General features: G+C 50.4%; 5 protein-coding genes across 5 annotated transcripts; 3 read left to right on the top strand and 2 right to left on the bottom strand.

The window, feature by feature from the left end:
• Nucleotides 1-2,725: 2,725 nt before the first annotated feature.
• LOC100901095 (solute carrier family 35 member E1 homolog) lies at nt 2,726-5,387 on the bottom strand. The gene is made up of 5 exons (XM_003737837.2): nt 5,220-5,387; nt 4,471-4,759; nt 4,169-4,377; nt 3,762-4,038; nt 2,726-3,608 (listed from the first exon to the last, which is right to left on the bottom strand). The coding sequence occupies exons 1-5, from the start codon at nt 5,253-5,255 to the stop codon at nt 3,304-3,306; spliced, it is 1,116 nt and encodes a 371-aa protein (XP_003737885.1). The 5' UTR covers nt 5,256-5,387; the 3' UTR covers nt 2,726-3,303.
• A 2,056-nt stretch (nt 5,388-7,443) lies between these two features.
• Nucleotides 7,444-9,379, top strand: Arf6 (ADP-ribosylation factor 6). The gene is made up of 3 exons (XM_003737729.3): nt 7,444-7,698; nt 7,819-7,957; nt 8,049-9,379. Exons 1-3 carry the CDS (start codon nt 7,453-7,455, stop codon nt 8,189-8,191), a joined length of 528 nt encoding a protein of 175 aa, XP_003737777.1. The 5' UTR covers nt 7,444-7,452; the 3' UTR covers nt 8,192-9,379.
• Nucleotides 9,380-13,028: 3,649 nt separating this feature from the next.
• LOC100900952 (protein RFT1 homolog) lies at nt 13,029-15,357 on the top strand. The gene is made up of 3 exons (XM_003737836.2): nt 13,029-13,293; nt 13,485-13,741; nt 13,856-15,357. Exons 1-3 carry the CDS (start codon nt 13,091-13,093, stop codon nt 14,947-14,949), a joined length of 1,554 nt encoding a protein of 517 aa, XP_003737884.1. The 5' UTR covers nt 13,029-13,090; the 3' UTR covers nt 14,950-15,357.
• LOC100900804 (H/ACA ribonucleoprotein complex non-core subunit NAF1) lies at nt 15,327-16,738 on the bottom strand. The gene is made up of 2 exons (XM_018640531.1): nt 16,574-16,738; nt 15,327-16,445 (listed from the first exon to the last, which is right to left on the bottom strand). The coding sequence occupies exon 2, from the start codon at nt 16,443-16,445 to the stop codon at nt 15,417-15,419; it is 1,029 nt and encodes a 342-aa protein (XP_018496047.1). The 5' UTR covers nt 16,574-16,738; the 3' UTR covers nt 15,327-15,416.
• Nucleotides 16,739-18,322: 1,584 nt separating this feature from the next.
• On the top strand, nt 18,323-22,385 carry pasi2 (Protein). The gene is made up of 5 exons (XM_003737834.1): nt 18,323-18,632; nt 20,914-21,043; nt 21,229-21,416; nt 21,963-22,106; nt 22,230-22,385. The coding sequence occupies exons 1-5, from the start codon at nt 18,477-18,479 to the stop codon at nt 22,383-22,385; spliced, it is 774 nt and encodes a 257-aa protein (XP_003737882.1). The 5' UTR covers nt 18,323-18,476.
• Nucleotides 22,386-22,623: the final 238 nt, after the last annotated feature.

Here is a 22,623-nt window from a genome sequence, read left to right as displayed (position 1 = left end):
CTGCTTGGTCAATCCAGATAAGATGATGTTGATGTTTGCGAGTACTATCCAATATGATCGGACGTCGACAGCTTCCATACGGTAAGACATTACTCCGGTAAGCCCGGCACGATCCATCGATTTCGACAAAGTCCGTAGAAAAATGGTGTGTCGATGTAAATTTTCGGCCCCCATATCTGTCCACAGGTGCGGTCCTCGTAGACGAGTATTGACTTTTGAGGTCAACTACCTCTGAGGATCGTGTGCTCCCGAGATCAGTTCGCTCAGTAAATATGTACAGTTCGGTGGGCATTTCCACTGATGGGAGGTCACTCAACGCGAGCGAGAGAGCGCTCCAATCGGCGAACGGGCTGAACAGACAGAGCTGTGTTACCGAATTTGCGGATAATGACTGATCATGGAGCCGAAACTTGTTGTGAAACGAATAGGTTCAAATTCCGCAACAATTGAAAGAGAACTCAATGCGGGTCGAAACGCTCCCAACATCGTGGTGCTGAGTGTCCGAAATTGACAAATGAAGAGACTCCAGCCTGATGGCGCTGTGGAGCTTGTAGTGATGGGATAAATTCTATTGAAAAATTTGAATAGCGACATATGCGATAATAGGCGAAAGAATGGAGTTCCGGTGACCCAGTCACCTGCCGACGGGGGAGACCTCGCCGTGAGGACGCGTTTTTGTTTTCCTTCATTTTAGACAATGACCTATTCTCGTCTCGAGCTGATGGTTACACCCGACCAGTCGGAATAATTGGCTGCTGTGCCGGCTTGCTCCGAGCAATGGCGATCGACTCCCTTGTCTAGAATTCAGGAACTCATCAGCCGAGGTCATCCTTCTTTCTCGAAAGCCTAGCGAGAGGCAAGTTGTGCTCGAAGCGTTCTAGAGAACATGGACCATTGGTATTGATGACCGTCAGCTCTGGGTCAAATTTTTGTGGACCGAATCGCATCAAGCGGAAAGTGTCCTCGTCTCTAGGTGTCAGGCCAAACTCGCTCCATTCTCGGGGACTCATCAGTCGAGTAACCTCGCGAGACAGGACTTTTCGAACCTTCGAGTCTGCTTCGGAGCGTCGTTTCGGAATCATGAATATGAATGAGTCTGAAAGCTTTCATCCCGAGAGAAGAATCTCGACAACTGAGATCCCAGGGTCTGGTGCCAATGAAGTCCCGCCCCAAGTGGCGAGTCTCCGCCAGGTCGAAACTTTGGAAAGTCTCTTGGGACTCATTCCTTTATGGCTGAATTTTAGTGCCGGGCGTCGCAGCGATTGAATGATGAGATTTCAAGGAGAACGCAGGTTCGCCCGGTCGATTGGCACAAAGCTGGAGGACACCTGTTCCAGTGAGGCTTAGAGATCTTCCAGAAAATGATCAAAAATCGCACTCACCTGTGATCAACACAACGATGATGACGATCCACCGGGTTACCTCCATTCTTTTCGATGCCCCCCGAAATCGATCCTCCTCAGTCTCAAAAGTCGGGAGCTAATACTTCTCTGAACTCATGACGAAACTTTTTCCGGCAGCTTCCTGATGAAAGTGCTACCGCTGTACAGGCCCTGAGCTCAGTATTCCACGAGCAATCACGCTTCGATCCCATCGAATGTCACGTCCCGAGAAGTATTCGCTGTTTTAGACGCTTGACACTCCCGAGCTGCAATCAAACTTTGGACTTCATCACCATGCCGCGCTCGCGAGTGCTGGTCTGAACGTGAGCGCCGAGATGCACCGGAGGGACCTGGAGTACCACAAGAGGGCGCTCCTCGTGGGCGAGGGACCGCATCGGGTGGGGTGGACTCACTGGATATCCAGCGGCTATCATTATGCTGCTTTGCGGTCTGGAGCAGGATGTGATTCATATGTGTAGAAAGTACGATACAGAAGCATGAAGCACAAGGGCGCGAGAGGCCATTGGATGCGCTCATCCCCGGGGGCAGGACTGCGACCTGTGCAGGACTGCCGGACATGAGAATCGGAAAGTTTCAAAGGGCTTCGGCTCCTAAACATCGTTTTGATGACACCGCGTTGCGCGTTATACTGTGATGCATGCGGATTGCCGTTCCAATGTCGGGAGTTCGGGTTCCGTAGGATTTTCCGACCACATCAGTCCTTGTATCTTCGCACAGAATTGGCTACCTTGACCGCATACGCAGATGAAATGGAACTCAGTGTAAGATTATCCAAGAGAGTACAGTCGAGACGTTTCGTTGAAATTCTCTCGAACTCGGAAAAAGAATCTTCTCAGATCGGGCAGACCCCGATGAAGAATTACGAATCAAGAATGCAGAGCACACCCCATCGGAGCCACCAATCACAAAAGAATAATAAGTACTCGCGCATAAGAAACAACACTCCGGGCGACCTCTTTTCATGCCGTCCACGCTGAATCTGGGTCAGATATCTCGAGGAGACGTCGAACCTTTTCGCTGGAGGAGGCATGTCGATACAGGATGAGGTGAACCGGAATACCGGGGTCTCTGCCTTCACTCCAAATCATTACCTCGATACGAAGACTGTATCCCTCCCATCCACTGTTGGGGTCGCTCAAACCGAATTTCCGCGCATTCATTTTCTCGCCCTGACGGAAACGAATGCAAGTGACGTCATCGGAATTGGCCTATCGAATGTTTGCGTTTTCTCTCATTTTTGTCACGGGCGCTCAGGTTGTGGGGAAGGAGGAGTCAGCGTATTGTTTGCGTTAGATGTCATCATCATAATATATTACATCTTTTTATTACATCACCGCTCGGCATATGTCGCAAAGGCCTCAGAAGGTGAAACCTTTCTAGGTTCCCGGAAACTCGGAGCACAGGAGCGGGGAAAACAAGAGGCGGTCGGAGGCTGGAAAACTCACGAAGGCTCTTGTCGGAATCACTCTATTGGCGAACGGGGAACCACTGAACGAGAGCACGTCGATAAAATCTGCTCCTTCAGTGAGCTACCCCGCGGCCCACTCCAGCTTCTCTCCCTGTGCAAGGCAGTTTCTTTTCTCTGTGCGGATTATTTACATTTTGTACGAAGAAAAACAGGAATGTGGAACACAACAAAATTGCGATGTTCGCAACAAAAGAAACAACTCCGTCTGACTCGGACCTGCGCGAAATTTCAAAGAGGGACCCACCCAGGACTACGACGCTCGCCCACGGAGACCGAAAACTTCATCTATCACATCCGAGGGCTCGCGTCTGTGGTCGGAGGATGAGTCAATGTAGTGAATCGAATGCGTGATGTGCTTCGCGAGGAGAGTCCCGTCTCTCCGCAACCCGTCATTTCTCAATAAAATATCGTTTTCCTGAACTGCGACTAGCGTCAACTATGAACCAACGGAAGGTAGTGCGAATTGTTGTTGTTGTTGTTCGAGAAGACATGTTCGAAGAGGATGTTGTTGGGTTTTGTGAACCCGTTCGCTGTCTTCGCCAGGCGGGATTTTGCGTCCGATACTTTGCTGGCGATCGAATCGCCTTGAGCTGTGACCGTGTGGTACGTGGGTAACTCCTTTCTCCGGTGGGCATCGAGCTTCGCCTTATTATAGAGTAGCACGCCGAAAATGGCAAGACTCATACCGAACACATTCGCCGCCGTCACTGGGTTGTGAAGCATGAATAGCGAAAAGCCTGGAAAGGAATTTGGGGAAGGGGTGAGTTTCCGTGACCGGACATTAGAGTGGTAGAGAAAATGTATTTTCTTCTCGAGTCACTGGTTTCTCAATCGACTTGTTGCTATCCAATCGCAAGGATCTGGAAGGATGGACAGGCGTGCGAACTTACTAATTATGCAGATCCGCTTCGTGGCGTTGCAGACTGAATAAGTCAACGGTGACAACATGTTCAACATGGTGAACGCTACAAGGTTTTGGGCGAAGTTCAGAAATCCGTCGATGAAGAGGAGTATAACGGTGAGCAGATCGGTATGTTTAGTGAGCTCTCGATTGCGAAGAAGTCTCGGAGTGTCGTAGAAAATCCATATCGGGAGGAAACACAAGAGGGCCAACCGAGCGAGGATGTGCAGAAGTCGGAGGTGGTGTACCTGCCGGTCGTGCATCACCTGTGGAATTATGAGCGATCAGTCGTGCGCCCGTTGCTAAAGCTCGACAAATTGAGTGCAACTTTTTTGAGCGTATTTCTATGAACTCCGGGGAACAATCCAGCGGGACGCATGTGGAATGTTGACTCACCTTTTTGGTGTAAATATTCTGTAGAGCGAATACAATGGTCGAGCTGAGCGCGGCCAGCAACCCAACCATATCGAACGAGATCTCCGTAACTGTAGCTATGATTACTCCGGAAATGATGGGGATCAAAGAGCAATACACTGCTAGAGTTTGAGATTGACCTAGTATCAATTTCGTGAGGATCACAGTGAAGAAAGGCATCGTAGCTTTCACTGAAAAACATCACCGAGTCAGTCGAGAGCTGGAAAACAACACCAGACCTCATGAATATTAGAACGCTCAGAATCCCGAGATGTTCGACTCACCGGTGTGCGCATAAGACACGGGAACTTTCCACAGACTGACGTGTGATGTCAACGACGTGAAAAACTTCCCCAGGACGAGGGGCAGGATGCATCTCGCCCATGAGGGCCAGTCCATATCAAGCGAGGGCCTTATTCCCCCCACAGCTAAGACCGGCCCAGAGTAGATGGCTATGGATCCCAGGTGGACCATCGTGACGCTCAGGGGGAACGGGAAATTTGTGAGAACTATTTTTCCGATTACATTGTTCGTGGAGGATATGGAGTACCACACACAGCACAGCAACACGATCTGGAATGAATATGTCGAGTTAGTAAGCGGGAGAGCGCCAAGGAAACGCCATCGAGTTTCTCAGACTCGTAGCCTCAGCCTGAGCGAACATTTGCATTGAAGCTCCGCGGCACGAGATGGCATCCGATGGGGGCTCCGAGTCGAGCCCAGTGACGTTTCCGAAAACCTATCTTGATAGCTCCCGGCGGTAAAAACGAGGCCTTAAGGCTCTTTTTGATCGGCTCGACTTCCGGCAGGCGCCAAAATCCCCGAAAGGTCCTCGGCTGAGTCAAAAATGATCGGAAAGGATTGAATGATTTCCCCGTTGAGGCGTCAACATGATCGACCGACGACCTCACACAAGACCATATTGAGTTCAGGGGCAACTGAACCGTTTTTCATGTATTTCGGCAGAAACATATGACTTGTCAGAGCTGCCAACACGGCACGTTCGATCGGGAACATCTGTTCCCGAACCCACCTTTAAACCCGTCCGGCCTTGACGAGTAATCTTCATGTCAGCTGAGTGTGGTGCGATTTCAGTAAACGAGAACCGAATTTAGGAATGCCATGTTTCTTTCCGTCCTCCGGACTCCGACCGAACACACTCTTCGACTCCCAGCGAACGGTGAACCCTCTTCTCCACTTCAGATGGATACGCACACATCCACACACTCACAGCCTGACGACTAATGGACGGAACACGGGCTGAATCCCTCGCGGAAACCCGAGCGTCACCCCCGCCGAAGCTCAAAAGTTTCCTCGGAAATCCACGTCGAAGAAAGGAGACTCGCATCCGAGATTCGCTTTCTCCCACCGGAATCTGGCCCCTTATGAATTCACAGAGGCAGTTCCCTGAAGAACTACATCCCCTATAGCTCGGAAACATTCGGATCAGACATCTCGTAGGCTCCGCCTCCGAGCTGAAGTGAAGACGAGGACTCAGCGAGATCGAAAAAAAAGGATCATGGAGGACGGTCATTACCTTCATATGAGAGGATGAGAACGAGATACCATTCTCTCGATAGACGCCGATATTTTATTCGGTGCGATTATAACAAGCTCCGCCGATCTCGTTGCGCCAGCAACCAGCAAATTCCACTAGAATTCCGAGCCGCAGAATCTGCCGTTGAGACCTGGGCCCCGGGCAATTATCAATGCGGTCCCAAAGCGACCTGGAGGGGCATCCTCCGCCGTATCCAGTACCCTGGATAATAGGAGCGCCGAAAGAGTCGTTCTTCAGCGGTGTAATTTTCGCTACGCGTATTTGAAATGGAGCCTCGAATAGCCACAGATCTGGGCTCCATATCGTAAACAAACCGAGTTGACAACTTGAAGATTGGAGACTTTCCATTTCGCGGAGCGAGAGCATCCTCCACTGAGCTTCGATCCGTTCAGCCTATTCCAGACATTCCTCCCGATTCGTCGTGGATATTGGATGGCAAGAGAGCGTTTATCCTGACTGCGAATCAGCCGCTTTCGATAAGGAGCTTCGTCTGTGCCTGTGTGAGCGGCTCGTTGTTGGTTTTAGGAGGAGGCTTGAATTTGTTGTATTCTGGTGAATGATCTTCAGTCCGTTCGAGGCGAGAACCGGGATTCCGTGTGCAGTGGACGTGACGAATTCCCCCCGGAGATAAGTTCTCAACATACGAGAGCAAAAGGTTTGTCTTCAAGGTTTTACCGAGGACTCGATCTCTTCCGAAAAAGCTCCATCGGACACCTGCTTAGAGTTCTGGAAGAGAACCCCGCCTTTCCTTTTTCACCGGTTGTCACCGAGTCACGGCTGATCCGTACATATGTGGCCGACTTAGGGTCCTGGAGAGCTTCGGTCTTCGAAGTCATCGTGTTCTGCCCACAGTCGAAAATCCAAAACGGTTACGCGATCACATCCCCACCGACGTACAGGCCGTTTTCGCAAATATAAGCATGGACCAATGACTTTTGTGCTCAGATATGTGCGTGAATACGAGCAGTCATTTTCTGGGGAAGGAATCCAGAACACTCCGCTACCGTTGTCCGATATGAACAATATCACTTTCCTGAGGTATAGGATGCGGCTCGGAAGATTGTCGAGCCGATTTTCGATCTGGCAACGAAAAACATAGGGGCGTTTCTCAATCCGGATGGGATTCCGCTGGGACTGATATCGGGTTCGACTATTGGTATATGAATTCCAACGCAGTTGAGCCGAAATTAGCTACAAGAGATCCCCTCTCTTCCCAAAGCTTTCCTCGAGCTCCTCGTATACGCTCCGAGCTCATTCATATCTCGAGTGAGTAACCTGTGGCTGTAAACGCGTGACATTTGTGCCCGGTGACTGGCCAGCTGACTAATCCCTAGAAACGTCATTCCAAACTTATTGATACCCAAGGCGATCGCTCCGCGGCATCGGGAGCGAGTCGGCGGACCGTTGTCGTTGGTTTTTGGTGAGCGACCAGCGAAACACGACACTTGGGTTGTAGTTCGAAGCCGACGGCTTAATCGCAGGGTCCCCGTAAGACCAGCACGATTCATTTTCACGGTTGTTGTTAACGAAGGTCATCGAAAAGTCAATCGAAACGCGGAGATCTGCATTCTCCCTTGATATTCAAGCATCGGACATTCACTACCGCGGAATTCTCCGGTCCGATCGCGCTAGAATACCATCGCCTGTTTCTCTAAGGTATATGGATCGTATTTAAATTCGGCTATCCCTTCTCTCAGCGATTTCAGAGATGGGGAAAATATTTTCCCGCCTTTTCGGCAATAAAGAAATGAGGATCCTCATGTTGGGATTGGACAATGCCGGCAAAACGACAATCCTTTTCAAACTCAAAATGGGCGAATATGTGACCACCATTCCGACCGTCGGCTTCAACGTAGAGACGGTGACGTACAAAAACGTCAAGTTCAGCGTTTGGGACGTAGGGGGACAGGACAAACTCAGACCCCTGTGGAGGCACTACTACACCGGAACACAGGTGAGTTAAGGTCATTGCTATCATGGGGATGCCTACTCGAAGCACAGAAAACGCGGTTCCCAGTGGGGGAGCGAGCGTCGTGTTCGATCGGATCGAGTAATTTCCTTTTCCGTCTCTCAGGCCCTTATCTTCGTGGTGGACTCGTCTGATCGAGATCGGATCGATGAAGCACGCCAGGAGCTGCACAGGATCATAAGCGATCGGGAAATGAAAGACGCACTCATTCTCGTGTTCGCTAACAAACAGGATCATAAAGACGGTGGGTGTCCTTACGGCAAATATTTCCGGAAGGCCTCGCTCGATATCCGTGTGGATCACGGAATGTTTCATTTGCGACTTTTTCTCTCCAGCCATGCGACCGCAAGAGATTCAAGAAAAATTGGGGTTGACTCGACTCCGAGACCGGCACTGGTATGTTCAGCCTGCATGTGCGACTTCGGGCGACGGACTTCAGGAAGGTTTGACATGGCTCACTGTGAATCACAAGGGATAAATGTTCAATATAGCTCTTTTAGCGATCAGGGTCGCGTCATTTAGACAGGACCTGTATCTGACGAGTTGGGCCTCGCTGCCTGGAACCTGTGGCAAACCACGAACATCCATGAATGTCGGTGTGAAGGCATTTGTTCTCCAGCCTGTGCAGTTGTCTTCCTCTATAGACGATTTTTACTTTCCGGCATCTTTCGCACTGTCACGACTTAAAACCTGCAAGTGATTCTTGAATATTTTATTTTCGGTCTACGTTGTTGACTAGACGAGAAACAAAGCGATCGGGATGCCATCAGAAGAGAATATCATTCGTTGGAGCTTGTTGGATATATCTTTTGCGGGAGCAAAAATTGTGATTCGCACGGCTCTCCCTGGAATTCATTGCTCGATCGATCGGGCGGCGTCTCGAGGGAAACACGAGCGGAGGATCGAAGCTGGCCAGAAGCAATCGTCCAACTAGGCAAATGAACCGAAGACAGAGCGCTCACCGCGAGCTCCAAACGAGAAAATGAGGATTTAACTCGGGAATTGAATACCTTTGACAGTGTTGGAAAATCTCTGGTGCCTTTACAGCGAACTACGCCGCGGCTTCGGCATGAGTACGGGCGGCATGAGTCCGTCATTCCGTTGAAACGAGCCCCACAATCGTTTGTTGTAGGCATTTCAGACGCAGTGTTCGCCCATGAGCTGCACGTCAACAGAACTGCTTGACAGGAAGAAAACTTTACCCTAGCCGGTATCGTCAGATTACAACTTTAGCAGCCAGCTAGGGCAATAATAGACATACCGGACAGTACATAAATGTAAATAATATAGAGCAGCGAGAGAATCAGAATTTATCGGAAGAAGCTAGAGAGCTGAAGAAGTAACTCACTATGAGGCGAATAGAGATTTTTTCCGGAATCAGCTCGCATAGGGGAGAGTCACCGCGCTGAGCGCCCTGGTTCGGGATCGGGAAATGTAAACTCGACGATGAGAGAGTACGGGGCAGAAAGTTGGTAGCGATGTAAAAAAAACGCAGGCGATACAGAAGGGAATGAGATCAAGCTAAGGAGACGGAGATTCCTGCGAATATGTCGTCGACCTCGGATAGTTTATGGCGGAAATATATGAGTAAATGTACAGCAGTGTGGCAGGGGAGTACAAGAGGGACAGTTTACAATAAATAGTTTCGATGATTATAAATCGGAGATCACAATGTGTCAGTTGTATACCCAAGATCATGGACAGAGTCTATCATGCGCGACCCGAACATACTGGGAGCGAATACACACTAAACCACGCACCATCCTCTCAAATCAGCAGAGAGCAAGAAATCCGCGAAGCGTGAACGAGTCGCGTCCCCTTTCCCTTCCTTCACCCCTCGGGTGCGAGGAAGACACCTTCCGATCGTTGTGCAGAAATTATAAGATCGCGACTCGCAGAGTACATCAGCGTCGCGCGCCATCAGCAGTCGCATGGATTGAGGAATGTGAGCTGCACGACGGATTGATTTCGATTCATGGAATGTATGCGCTTGTGCGGCCCGGAACCTTCGCCTCAGTTGTATCCGGAGAACAATCAATTCCATCCTAATAATGATAAAATATGTACAGTATCTAGAGAATAAAGCAGACCCTTGGCAGTAAACGTTTCCAGCGAGCTCTCCCTTGATTCCGAATGGTCCCGGAAAAATTATGGGTCCTTACCGCTCATGGCTCGAGAACCGACCTTGAGCACCATCTCTCCCCGGGGCACGAATCCTCTCCGAGTAATCGAAGACCGAGGTCCCCGTGAGGTTCTTGATATCTGTTTTTTCCGAGTTGGGGGCGGGATCTGAGAACTTTCGGACGCTCTCTGACACAGTACTCAGTCCATGAGGGAGTTCATTGAGAATCGTGAGCTCAGCTGAATCCGGGAAAGGCGGCGATTAGAGGCGCGCGGGCACTCCGAGATCCGAGACACGGCCAAATGGCAGAAAATTCCGAGACGAGACGGAGCGCGAGAGAAAGCGGAGCGCACGCCCCACGCGCCAGAGAGCTTGACTGAACCGGAAGCAGGCCAGAGAAAACTCGACAAACGTGAGAATTTCAAGAACGGAGCGCCTGCGTATGGGATTTTTCACCGGGTAGAGCCGGATATGGAGCATGGCCCTTTCAGCTGAAAATATTCAATGGTCTTAAAATATTTCTCAAGGCGAGATAGAGGAGAAACGACAGATTGGAATCATTTGGTGCTGTTCTCCACCCCCACATGAACCTTCTGGCTGTCCACGCTGCTGAGGAGAATCTGGCCCGAGCTCGCCGATTTTCTCTTCCACATGGTGGTCCGACGCATCGAATCCGCATCTCTGAGACAATAGAGTCCATTAGCTCTGCGAATCGAATGTCGCTCCGTGAAGCTGGATGTCTTTTGGAATCGAGGAACAGATTGACCAGACAATGATTCCGAGGGTGTCGCGATACGCCTCAAACCTTATCGAATCGTCTGTGAATGGTCGGACAAGGACGCAGAAGCTCATCCGGTTTCTTGTTGATCGAGGAATAAGTCTGGGAGCCGAACGGAATTGGCTCAAATTTTTCCTTGCGTATTCTTCCAAAGAGGTTGGCAGTCCTCTAGCAAAGATACGCCGATCCAAATCACAGAAGTCACAGTTTTTGTCCAATACTGTGAGTGTCGAACCCAATCTGAAGTCTCACTAGACAGGCGATTGACAGGCGTTGATTTGTAGGATTCAATTGCTCACCGAGAATCTGCCGATCTTCTGAATCCTAAATGAAAGTGTCCGGATTTCCTTTCCCCAAGGAGTCTATGGAGAGGGGTCCCAAACATGGGACTCGGCGTCCACTCTCCACGACCGCTCGGTGCGGTGAGGTAAACCCGAGCGACAGTCTTCTTTTCTGGAGGAAGAAGACGATTCTCACGAGTTCTTCGGACTAGGATGGGGCCCTGTGCTCCAAAGGTTTCGCAAATCTGGGGGTTCCCTGTTGCGATGGTGTCCGGAGCCGAGCTTTGCCGTGGTTCAGCTGGACCCCGGTAATTCTCGGCTTTCCGAAGTCTGGTCCCGTTGTCGTCGATGATGCTCGGGACCCTCATCCAGGATATACCCGCCGTCGATCTATGGACAGAGGCTGAAGGAAAACTCTACTACATCTCGCTGTTTTCAAAAGAAACGCGCATTGAAGATTCCGAATCCCCAGTACACACACCTCATGAGGATCTGGTGTCCGAACATATGATACGACTATTCATGGAATCGTCCCCGTCTGCATAGGGTCGTCTCCAGACGGCAAACGCAAATGCGATTTGGGCTAGGAATCTCCGCGCACTTCAGGGAAGAACTTTGCGGTTCCGCCAGCGGTTTCTTGTCTTGTGCCTACGGCGGCGCAGTGGAGGCCGACGACCCGAAAGTCGCCACCTTGGCAGAATCTACATACATTGATTGCGAGAATCGAATACTGAATATCGATAATGTCTCGCTCTGACCGATGAGAATCCTTCTCGTGGTAGCAACCAATGATAAGCCTTCTTTTTTCTATTGCGTGTTTTCTGTGATTTCAGTTATGTCAGAGGAAATCTATAGCGGAAGAGTTTTAATTTATAGTCAGAGGTCGGCAACCTCAAGGCTTACGCTCACATCCAGCCGCAGTTAAGACCTTTCGAGTGACCGCTCGCGCTCTGCGGCCTTTTGCCATGTCTCTCTGGCCTGAACTCCGATACTCGGATTCCTCACTTTGAAAACTCTTGGAGTGTAGACTGGCCGTGATTCTGCGGTTGGAACTCCGATAAATAACTGATTCTCGAATTTCTTATTTCGAACTTTCGGACCTAATCTCTCTGTGAGACTATGTAGACGGAACTTCGATGACCTCTCTTGGAGAATGACGGAATCGAATCTTCCCCGTAGGACTAGGACAGGGGTACACAGCTCCATGGGCTCGGCAGGCCAGATCGCGAGACTCGTGATCCCTGGCGGGCCGCACGGTCCTCTGGTGAGCCCCCGCCTTGCCCATGAAGGCGGGTCGAGCACCGAATATTTTCTCGGGAATACATTTCCCGAGAACGAACTATTGATCAAAGATATCCTATTTCCCGGTTTGTCGTGTCTCCGGAGGAGCTCCGGGATTCATGAAAAAGCATGGATGCCTGGAAGTATGGCGGCGGGCCGCACAAAAACATCCCGGGAACAGCTCTGCGGCCCGCGGGCCGAGTCTTGTGCGCCCCTGGACAAGGCGAACACAGGACAGTACTCCGATGATTCTCGAGCTCGCTATAACGGAGATTTTCGAAGTCGAATCTCGCCATGACTCCGTGAACGGTACTGCGCGAATCGCCTTCTTGGTCCATGTGAGTGCTTGGTCCTTGTGATGGAGCTCCGACATCTTTGGGTAGTCTTCCCGCGAGGGTTCCCGGATTCCCGGGGGAATCCTGTAAGGGCTCTGAGTTTTGGGCTCCGTCCAACAGCTACCTTTCTCAAAACCGCGCCGAGTTGTCTATCGCCGACCTGAGCGAGATTAGCCAGCCCTATGCTTCCTCCCCCGACTTCCCCGTCCCTCTCAAGGTTGTCTCCCTATCTACCCCAGGGCCTAATAATTCGACCGCCTCATGAGGTACCCATCAATGTATATACTGGGTACTGACTGTCTAATGAGCGCGCGGAAAATTACCGCGCCGTGCTCCTGTGTCTTGTGCCGTGTAAGTGTCGGCGCCGCGCCGCCGCGAACTCTCCTCCTCACTCTTCCTGTTCCCATCGTCCGCATCTTTGCTCCGCGATCAATACGACACGCGGACGATTCTACCCGTGTCTGGGATTCTAGTTTCAAAATGCAGAAGGTTGGTGAGATCCTGCTTCAGCTGGACCGCTACAAGGCTTTCTCCTTCGCGTTCGAATCAGCTGTTCGGAGAAAGAGTGCACTCAGCGGCCATGGCTGAGGAAGGCCGTGTAGCAGCGGCCCTCAAGGCCACTAGTCTGAACATCATACTTCATATATCGATGCGTATCTGTACTTTTGTTCTCAACGCCTTCATTCTTCGCCACGTCACGAAATATTCATTCGGGGTGATCAATGTACGACTGATGCTCCTGTTCTCAACGATACACTTCTTGGCGAGCGAACCCTTCAGGAGGTAAAACCCTCTGTCAGTCATCATTAAAGCTAGATGGAGCGCCAAGCTAATGACTACTCGATGCGGGAGATCAATTTGCTTCACATCAACTTATCATAGAACTCCCTTGCATGCCGTCGAGCTCAAGAGCGAAGCTGAGGCAATCGGTCTTGAGCCCTGTTCAGAAAAAAAAAACTAGCGAATGTTTCCAGAGCGTGTTGCACAAATACCTCCCATCACAAATGGCCGAAGGTCATCACTCTGTCCTGGCTGTCGGTGCCGCTGGCCGCTGTGGTGGGAGCCGTACTATCTCTTCTATGGGTCCACGGTCTGGAATCCCCCGAAGACCCAACCTATCCAGCAGCGGTACTGGTGACCTTCATCGCTGCCATCATCGAAGTTTCCGCCGAACCCATGTTTATTGTTGGATGCGCGTCTGGATATGTGAAATTCAAAGTTTTCGCCGAAGGTAATCACGGCGGACCTCCGCAGCGTCTGGACACTGTCCTCGTCAAAGATATCTCGATTTCTCCCCGCATTGACAACTATTCTCCGGAAAAATAAACCATTTTCTCTCTCTCAGGATCGGCACTGGCCTTCAGATGTATTTCGATGTCGCTGCTCATCGTCATGGACCCAGACAACGCGCTGATGGCATACGCGATCTCTCAACTTTTGTCATCGGTGTATTTCAGCCTGGTTTTCTACGTATACTTCCATTATGTCTGCTCTCGGAAATTAGACAAGGCTCTTCCGATAGCGAGAATATCTCAGATGCTGCCTTCGTTGGAGGGCGTAGACCGTCGGGTGGGATCTCTCGCTGCGTCATTCATGAAGCAGACCGTATTCAAACAAGTTCTCACTGAAGGCGAGCGTTATGTGATGACGACATTTTGTGTTATTGATTTCGCATCTCAAGGCGTCTATGAGGCCGTCAACAACCTCGGTTCTCTAGCCGCTCGATACATATTTCAGCAAGTTGAAGAGAACGGGTACCTTTTGTTCGGTCAGATCCTGAGCAGAGGGGATGCTAGGAAGAAGTCGGACGTTTTGCTCGGTGCCGAAATTCTCAGCAATCTCCTCAAGTTAATGCTCATCGTGGCCTTGATTATAGTAGCTTTCGGCCAAGCCTACAGCGGCACCCTCCTCTACCTATACGCTGGGGAGAGTCTCCTGCCTCTCGGGAAGACCCTTATGCGGTTCCATTGTGTCTATATCGCTTTCATCGCGATCAACGGCATCACCGAGTGCTTCGTCTTCGCCACCATGACCAAAGATCAGCTTGACGAGCACAATCGCAAGATGGCAATGTGCTCTATTGTATTCCTCGTCGCCTCGTATGCATTCTCCAAGGTGTTCGGGGCGGTAGGATTAATTCTAGCGAATATGGTTAATATGAGTTTACGCGTTGTTCTTAGTTTTATTTATATTCGAGAACATCACAAAGGAGTAGGCGTCGACATTATCGCGCAATCCATTCCAGACTGCCGAGTGATAGCGATGCTGGTCTTCAGCTGTGGCTGTTGCTTAGTGAGCGAATTCTTCGTGGGCGAAATAATGCTTCTACACATACTTTTCGGCGGTATCCTTTTCATACTGTCGCTGCTGACTTTGTTCTTCTTCGAGAGAGATTTGAAAGCTTTCATCCAGAGGAGTCTGATCGAGAAGAGAATTTAACTTGGGCTTCAGAAATGCTGCTACGCGTCCGGATTGATTCCGTCCGCGGCCGACGATGCAGCAGTCTCAAACTGTGATCTCCGTCGTGTTAGGTAGACAGAAAATGTACACTAGGGGGCGGATGATATTGACTGGTGTTAACTTGATTGGTCGATTCACTGATTGATGAATTAATCAGTGACACCGACTCGGTGCTCCCGATATATTTCAAGCGGAGGATTGAGATTTGAAAACGGATCGAGGCGATTGATTAATGAAAAAAGCTTATATTTACATTGCGATAAGCTGTATGAATGAAGCTACAATTCCATCTGCAATTACATCCTTAGCTACAACGGAGCAGCTCGCGAGCACAATCGGAATATATATTCCTTCAGAGAAAATACCTTCCTTTCTTTATTGACCTAGATATTTATAACACAGTTGATTATTATTATTGCGGACCAAGGATGGCGGCAAAGGATAGTTCATTCCAGGATGAGCCCAAGGATTGTAACCAGGCGGAGGAACACCTGGATGGAAGAGCGGTGGCGGCATAGCATAAGGATTCGGATAGGGCTGTGGGACCGCATAGGGCGGGTAGAAGGCGGGCGGAGGATGGGCGACGGGGAGGGCTTGAGCCCCTGAATGCGGAGGAAAATGACCTCGAGCCGGTTGAGGTCGATGAGCGAAGTTCTCTCTCCTGGTTGGGGGCGCGCGGATTCGGATTTGACGGGATTACCGTCAGCTTGACGTTTTGCCCGACGCTCTTTCCTGGCCTCTCGTTCTTGTTCATCGTCAGAGTACTCGAGTTCGTGCTCTGGAGGCTCCAAGTCGTACTCCCAGGATGCGTCGGAGCCCCGGAGCTTCATCATTTCTCTTATCTGTTTCTCGAACACGAAGAACGTATAATCTGCGTGACTAGGAGCACAGAAAATTTTGACACCTTTCTCTAGATGCTCCTCTTTGATTTCTTCCGAATTGTTGAAACGGAGGACGTAATAGGGTTTGATTACGGGCCCTATGACGTCGAAAACTAGACCTACGGCCCGACCATCCTCAAGGAAAAGGACAGTTTCCAGATTGAGCACGGGTTCGGGGTTCGTGGACTCGACGACGACGAGTCTGTCGACGAAAGAGAAAACTTCTCCCACTAGTTGTAAATGATCTTGCGGGACCGATATTTTCAGTTTCTCGACTGGAGGCAGGTCGTCGAGCGTCAATTCGCCTTTGACCGTGGGTCCGAACTTTTTGGTTTTAGGATCATCCTCCGCGGTGTCTTCCTCGAGTGCCGCAGGTTTTATGACGATGTCACTCTCGTCACTGTCGGAGTCCGTGTCAATTTCGTCTTTTTCTCTGTAGATCATCATCAGAGGGTCCTCCGCTTCCTCGATTATTTTGGCGGTGAGTTCGGTCAGCGTTGTTGGTTCATTTTCGATCGCATCGTTTTTCTTTTTCGGAAGGTTCGCTTCCGCACCAGAGGTGCTCGCAACCGGCTCACGGTCTTCCTGGGACATCTGGAACAAGCACCGAGTGATAAGCGTTCCCTCGATAGAGACGTAGCATCATGCAAATTGAACTATCTGATACTATAACATTGACCATGCACGACGGGGCAACTTGTGGAATGCCTCTCTCACTTTACCTTTGAGTAACTCCAGAGATTTCCGAGTACTACTGAATAAGAGCACTTAAGGACATCGAGCTTATTCCAGAGATTCTCGAACACCTCGGCCAATAATGGAAATGGGGAGTCCGCGCAGAGTTTCAGTCGTAGCGGAGCTGTTGCGAACGCGAGCACGTGTTGTTTTGTTGTACTTTTCACTCTCGCAGCTGGTGGAATCCTCGAGAATGATGTGATGATCTTTTCTTGTCGTCATCTCATGAAGGTTGCGGATCTGCTAAGAATTTTTTTTTGTAGCCCCCGCGCTCCTGGTTTTGATATGAGAATAAGGATCGGAGCACGACAGATGAAAAAGCACCCTCGAGAAGAGAGGCGACGCCCAAGAAAATGGGAGTCTTGAAATACATCCAAGAATCTTGAATCGAGCGTCTTGAATGGGGTACATTGATGTTCGGATTATTATTTGGAGCTGATTGAGTTAAGAGGGATCCGAGCGCGGAATAACGCGTGTTGCCACATCATTCGGTGAGAGGTGAGAATAGATCTCATTTAGTCTAGGCTCCGAGGTGTACCTTATGGATCGTGAATGATCAAAAGGGTTCAGCGCGTACCCGAGAACCCACAGGAGGGTGGTCCCGACTCAGGATACTCGTAGGCGACTTTGAAGTTGTAGCTGTTTTGAAGCTCTCTTAGCGGCGCGGAGACGGTCAAGAGGAAGTCGAGTTCCGTACAAGCCTCCTCACGCTGACTGACCGCAAGTGCCTGATTACCAGGAGCGAAGGTCGGAACGTTCTCGCTCACGACTCCAGCACCGCGTATGAGTTCCACGGCTCTTCCACGAGAATGCGGCCCTATTCCTCCCACAATCGATTTGCTCGCCCAGTCTGACAGCTCAACCGGGTATGATCATACGAAGAAGCGTGTGACAGAGGAAAAATCTCCTCCGAGGTTCACGGTGGAGATTTCTTCCTCTCAAGATCTGATCCATAAGGTTCCTCCTTTAAAATGTACAATGTTTTGCAGCCTCGCGGAGTACATTGATGATCGAGCGGCTCGGAAGGCGGGAATAAAGCTTTGCCTTTCGAATCGAAAGCTCGTCGCATTGAACGTCAGGTCGACTACACATCGACTCCTGTAGAGACCCTGAGGACAGTCGCGAATGAGTCAATTGAAAAGAGAATCTGAAAGCGACAACGCTTCTTGCCGTAGCGAATCGGCTCAAGGCCACCTCTTGAAGTGCAGCGCGTTCCCGAGGGTATAAACTTCACGGTTGAAGAATGCAAATCCTGTGCCTTCGAGCTCCATATCAGGCGTGCTGGGGCGAAAATATCCGCGAGGATGTTGAGAACCTTTTGCGTAGGAAAAGTTTCTGCCCAAGGTGGGGGTAAAAGAGGTCTACCAACGCAACGCGCTGCAGGATGATACCCCATCGACTATTTGATTTTGTTAATTTCGGCTTTGTTTCCACCTCGATCGCGGATTACCTGGCTCAGTTTAAGTCTGTAATTCAATGCAATGATTCGCCCATGGCTTCGACGACGCGTCGCTGGCAATGACTCGTCAAATGCCTGAATTCGGGCGGAAGATCCCGTTTTCTGGACAAACGTTCCGTCGACCGTCGACAGGTCGGAGCACGGCTTGACGCGGAGAACCTGAGCAAAGCTGAATGGCCACAACGTCTTCTGTCGCTTCCGCGTTTCTATGGCAACGCCGAAAGCACAGCGACGTCGCGCCACAGATCAGAAGCTGCTGCTGCTGGTGTTGCCTTAGTTGCTGTTGGTCGTTCGTTCGTCTTCGTGACGGAGCTAGAACATTTCGAGTTCCTCGCGGAATTCTCGCACCCGGGTCCGATCCTCGTGCGAGTTGGGGGAGTGCGATCGTGAGAGAGTGCTGTAGGTGATCGAGTCGATTCCCCAGTCAAGTTATGGGATCCCGTTCGGTGCTCAACAAAACCACAAGTACCATCGACAGTTCGAGGTACCGCAAGAGACAGAGATGGTACCAGCGAAGACCGTTTCTGGACAACGCATACTTCACGAATTTGCAAAAGGGCAGCTATATCGCAGCCATATATGCCCTGGTGAGTGATATCGGGACAATCTGAGGTTTCCTTAACGATGATTCGATTCGGAGTGGACCCTGTCACAGTTTCTATCCAACATCCGCAATCAGATGTGGGAATTTGTTTGCTGTCATTCAGTCCGACGCCCACTGAGGAGAACAAAACCGAAGTCCCCAGGAGGAGAACTCTGGCAAAACCTTCTTTTCCTGCCTGTCAAGGTGGCACTCACAGGCGCGCCATCTATCCATTTGTTCGCCGTCAATGTTGGCAGCGACGGCCAAACCCGGTCGAGGAATTTTCGCTTCGGCGATGACGAAATTGTCGACAGCTTTCAACAAACTCTAGGCCGTGGATTGGGGGAGCGACAGCAGCCGCCGAAACCGTTTCCAACGGCGCTGATATCACGGTATGCGGCCCGCAATTCTATAACCAAATCGGAGCCCTGCAGAAACGCCACGCGGGACGGAAGCCTCGCAGAGAACTCAAAGGATCGTCGTCAAGATGACTGAGCGGAATTCAAATTATTACAGACAGGAGCTCATTTCGTGGGATTGTGGGAGGGGTAATTTCGATCGATATTCCCGACTTTATTGATCGCTACGACTCGGAGTGCATTGTCTGCAACCGGTCTAGAGCCGTGAAAAGAAACATTCCGGAATATCGAGCCGAATTTCTCTGTTTTGTTGGCGCGCTCGAGAAATGGGTGACTTTCAGCTGAAGTCGACGGCTCGAACCGGCGGGATCTTGATGCGATTCTTTTCTTCACTCCCTCTCGCTGCTCCATCAGGATGACGTTTTCCATTGAATTCAAAAGCAAGGGTGTTGATCCGGAAGTTTTGCTTTGTCACAACCACGCTCGTATCGTACATGCCGATGATATTGTCATCTGCGGAAGTGCAAGACGTTTTCCCGTTTGACTCGAGTGCTCTCAGCGAAGCTCTCAGTGAAACGGTTCGGCAATTCTGAGGAGACAACGGAAAGAGGCCGAATACGGTACCTTTTTGTCCAGCTCGCTGAGAGCACTCGTCCGGACACAGCCATCACCCTCCTGGGGTTCCCCATTCCGGGGAGAAGAGAACACAAACACTGACGGTTCTCCGGATTGTTTGAATGAACGGAACACGATGGAAACAATCGGAACGGCTCAGCTTGAATCTCCGAAAACGGGTCAATATACCATTCCTATCACTCGCCCGGATCTGCTTCCCGATTATTTGAATTGCTGTTGTGAAATAAGTAGATCTGGCTGCCCTGAGATTCGTTTCGGGGCTACGAAGAAGTTTCTGTCACGACTCAAGATAGCGAGCTCATTTTCGGACATTCCGGAAGTATGCTGTGAAACCTTACGCGGGTCCGAAGACTCCTCCTTCAAGGATTCCTCCATCTGAGAATAGTATCAGCGAGCATTTGCATGATCCCGATTTTAACGGCCTGGGAGTGATCACAAAGTTTTCGAAGGTCGCCCTCCTGCGACCCTGGCTGAGTTTCATTAGCTAATTTTTAGGAGCTCAGCCGATTCTCCGAACCCGTGGACTTGTTCAGAAAGGATTCATTACAGCTCCTTCATTTCTTCCAATGCTTTTTTATGAGTCCCGCGAAAGCTCTTCGGACTCCCTTCAGCTCCCGTCAATCTCCCGATAGGGAAGACTCGAGCTCTGGGTCGAGCACCGGTGAAGGATGACGCAGGCGGTCAGAGAATCTATGCAAATCGATCGAGGGTATGAATTTCTCGTCGCCCTCCTCGTCCTCCGACGAGAAACCGTTAAGGAGCCTGACAAGCAATTATTTGTTTTGGGGAAATCCGGATTTCCATGACAACTTGCGTCCGAGCACATGAAGCGCGTCACGCGAATGAAGAAACTTCCGGTCGTGTCATCGACCCACCTCACACTTCTGCGACACGTATTCGAACACCTGGGCGTTGAAGATGAACGTTGAGAGAGGCTGAAAGCGGAGGAAGCCTCAACATATGTATCTCTCGGGCTGGGAATTTCGCTCGACCGTCGCACTTCGGCGAGATTCGGATTCTCAGCCACAGAAAGGCCCGAGCGGAGTCAGGGAATCGGGAAGATTCGGCTCTGGGGTGGTATGATGAGGACGAGTCTATCGAACTCACCCATGCTTAGACCCGTACAATCACTCTACATCGTCCGAGTGTTGATCATCTCCCCAGATATCAAAATGAATAATTGATCATCCCTTAATCGATCGTATGTGGGTCGAGTTTGTTGAGAATCTGTCGTTACCCGCGGTAAATCACTCCAGTCGGCATCTGATTCGAAATCTCTCCTTTTTGCAGATCGAGTGTTTGTTCATGATATGTCTGGTGATTTTCGACATTTACTGTCTGGCTGAAGCACAACCAGGCTCCCGGCATTTCCGATATTTCGGAATCAGCTTCCTTTTTGTTTACAGCGGCAATCAGCACGGTGAGTGGGATGTATGTAGCTCTCTAGCCCTAAAAAACTCGGTCAGTCATCGCACGAAGCCCCTACGTTGTATGCGAGCTCCAACCACAGGCCCCATGCACACCGGAGAGCGAGTCGAATAGGGCTCGCAAGTGAAGCCCGGGAACAGAAAAGCCTAACTCGAGGCATTTTATTTCGTTTTCCAGTCCGCAATCTCCTCATAACGGTTTCAGTGATCTCGTTCATTGGCGCGATGTTTCTCCTGGTAACCTCAGCCCAGATTATCTCGGCTCTCCGGAAAGAACAAGAGGCACGTTTCCGTCCTTGGCTCTACTCTATGGCTGCTTTCACCGTTTGGAGGTTTTGCGCGATAATATTCCGCTCCATCGCCAACGTGAGTTTTAGAATTCCTCCAGCATTATGTCTGAGCACATGACCATTCAACGGAGAGCTTCGTGAAAGCAAGAGAAAGTCGACTTCAATGATCGCGATAATCGCTTCCGACATGAGAACACTGCCGACGCCGATGTCGACTCACTAGGCCAGGGAGAAGTTTTTCCGCGGGAGCGACCGTCATCGACACGTTCAGATTTCTGAGATGAGTGGATCGTACTTTACTCCAGTCACCAGAGTTAATGTTTGCCTTCTTATGATGGCTTCTCCTCTGCCAGCCTACTCATCGGAGCGAGAGAGAGAGAAAACCGTCGGGTGTACGGTTTCGAGCATTCCAAGTTCCGAAACTCTGCGCCGACTTAGTGAGTGAGGGAGTGCGTTGAGCCTGTTCGAGGGAGGAGAGGCTGCCGCGCTCTTGGGCTGATCAATTTCGGAGATTGACTTGGAAAATTCCCGGAGAAATTCCATGGCGTGCTCATTGTTGTCGCGATTCTTTTAATTTATGTCGCGGAGTCCCGAGCCTGAATTCGATGCCTCTTCCCTGCAGGACTTATACTACGCCTACCACATACTCATGCTCCTGATCTGGGCTGCCCTCATCGCAGGGAACGTATTTGCTGGCCTCGTCGTTTTATCGAATTACCAGGAGCTCTCAGACATCACACGCCTCGAAGATCTGGCGCGAAGCAAGGTGAGTCTTGAACACTCTGTATCAGAGCGGGAAAATTCGAGCCGAGCTGGGGGCGTTCCAGAGATTCTGTATTAAGTATCTTCGATATTCTGTATTTTCTAATTCACCGGGCGACAATTTCAGATGGGAGGGAGCACCAGCGTTTCGCGCTCCGTGTCGCACAACAGTTTAGACACGTTCAAGAATTCATCAGTTCACAACTCTTCGTTCCAGTCGAATTACAGTAATCGAAGCGGCGTTCCGTCCGTGTCATCGGTGCCAATGCGGCAGCTGCGGTAGACTTGGCATGAATGGGAGAATGGAAGATGGGTGAAATGATTGATCGATCGATCGATCGACGGAATGATCGAGACTTCTTGACCGACTGCCAAGCAGAAGGATTGAATAATTTCAGGAAGAATTCCGATATCGTGTTGAGTGGGTTGCAGTGAGCAAAGGTCAACATTCCTCCAGCGGAGGAGCTTTGTGAGGGTGTGTATGAGAGCATGCGTGGCGGTTTCTTTTATCACCCACCTCG

Source organism: Galendromus occidentalis, unplaced genomic scaffold (assembly GCF_000255335.2).
Source record: "Galendromus occidentalis unplaced genomic scaffold, Mocc_1.1 scf7180000075612, whole genome shotgun sequence".
NCBI classification, from domain to species: domain Eukaryota; kingdom Metazoa; phylum Arthropoda; class Arachnida; order Mesostigmata; family Phytoseiidae; genus Galendromus; species Galendromus occidentalis.
This window is presented reverse-complemented; position numbering and strand designations above follow the sequence as displayed.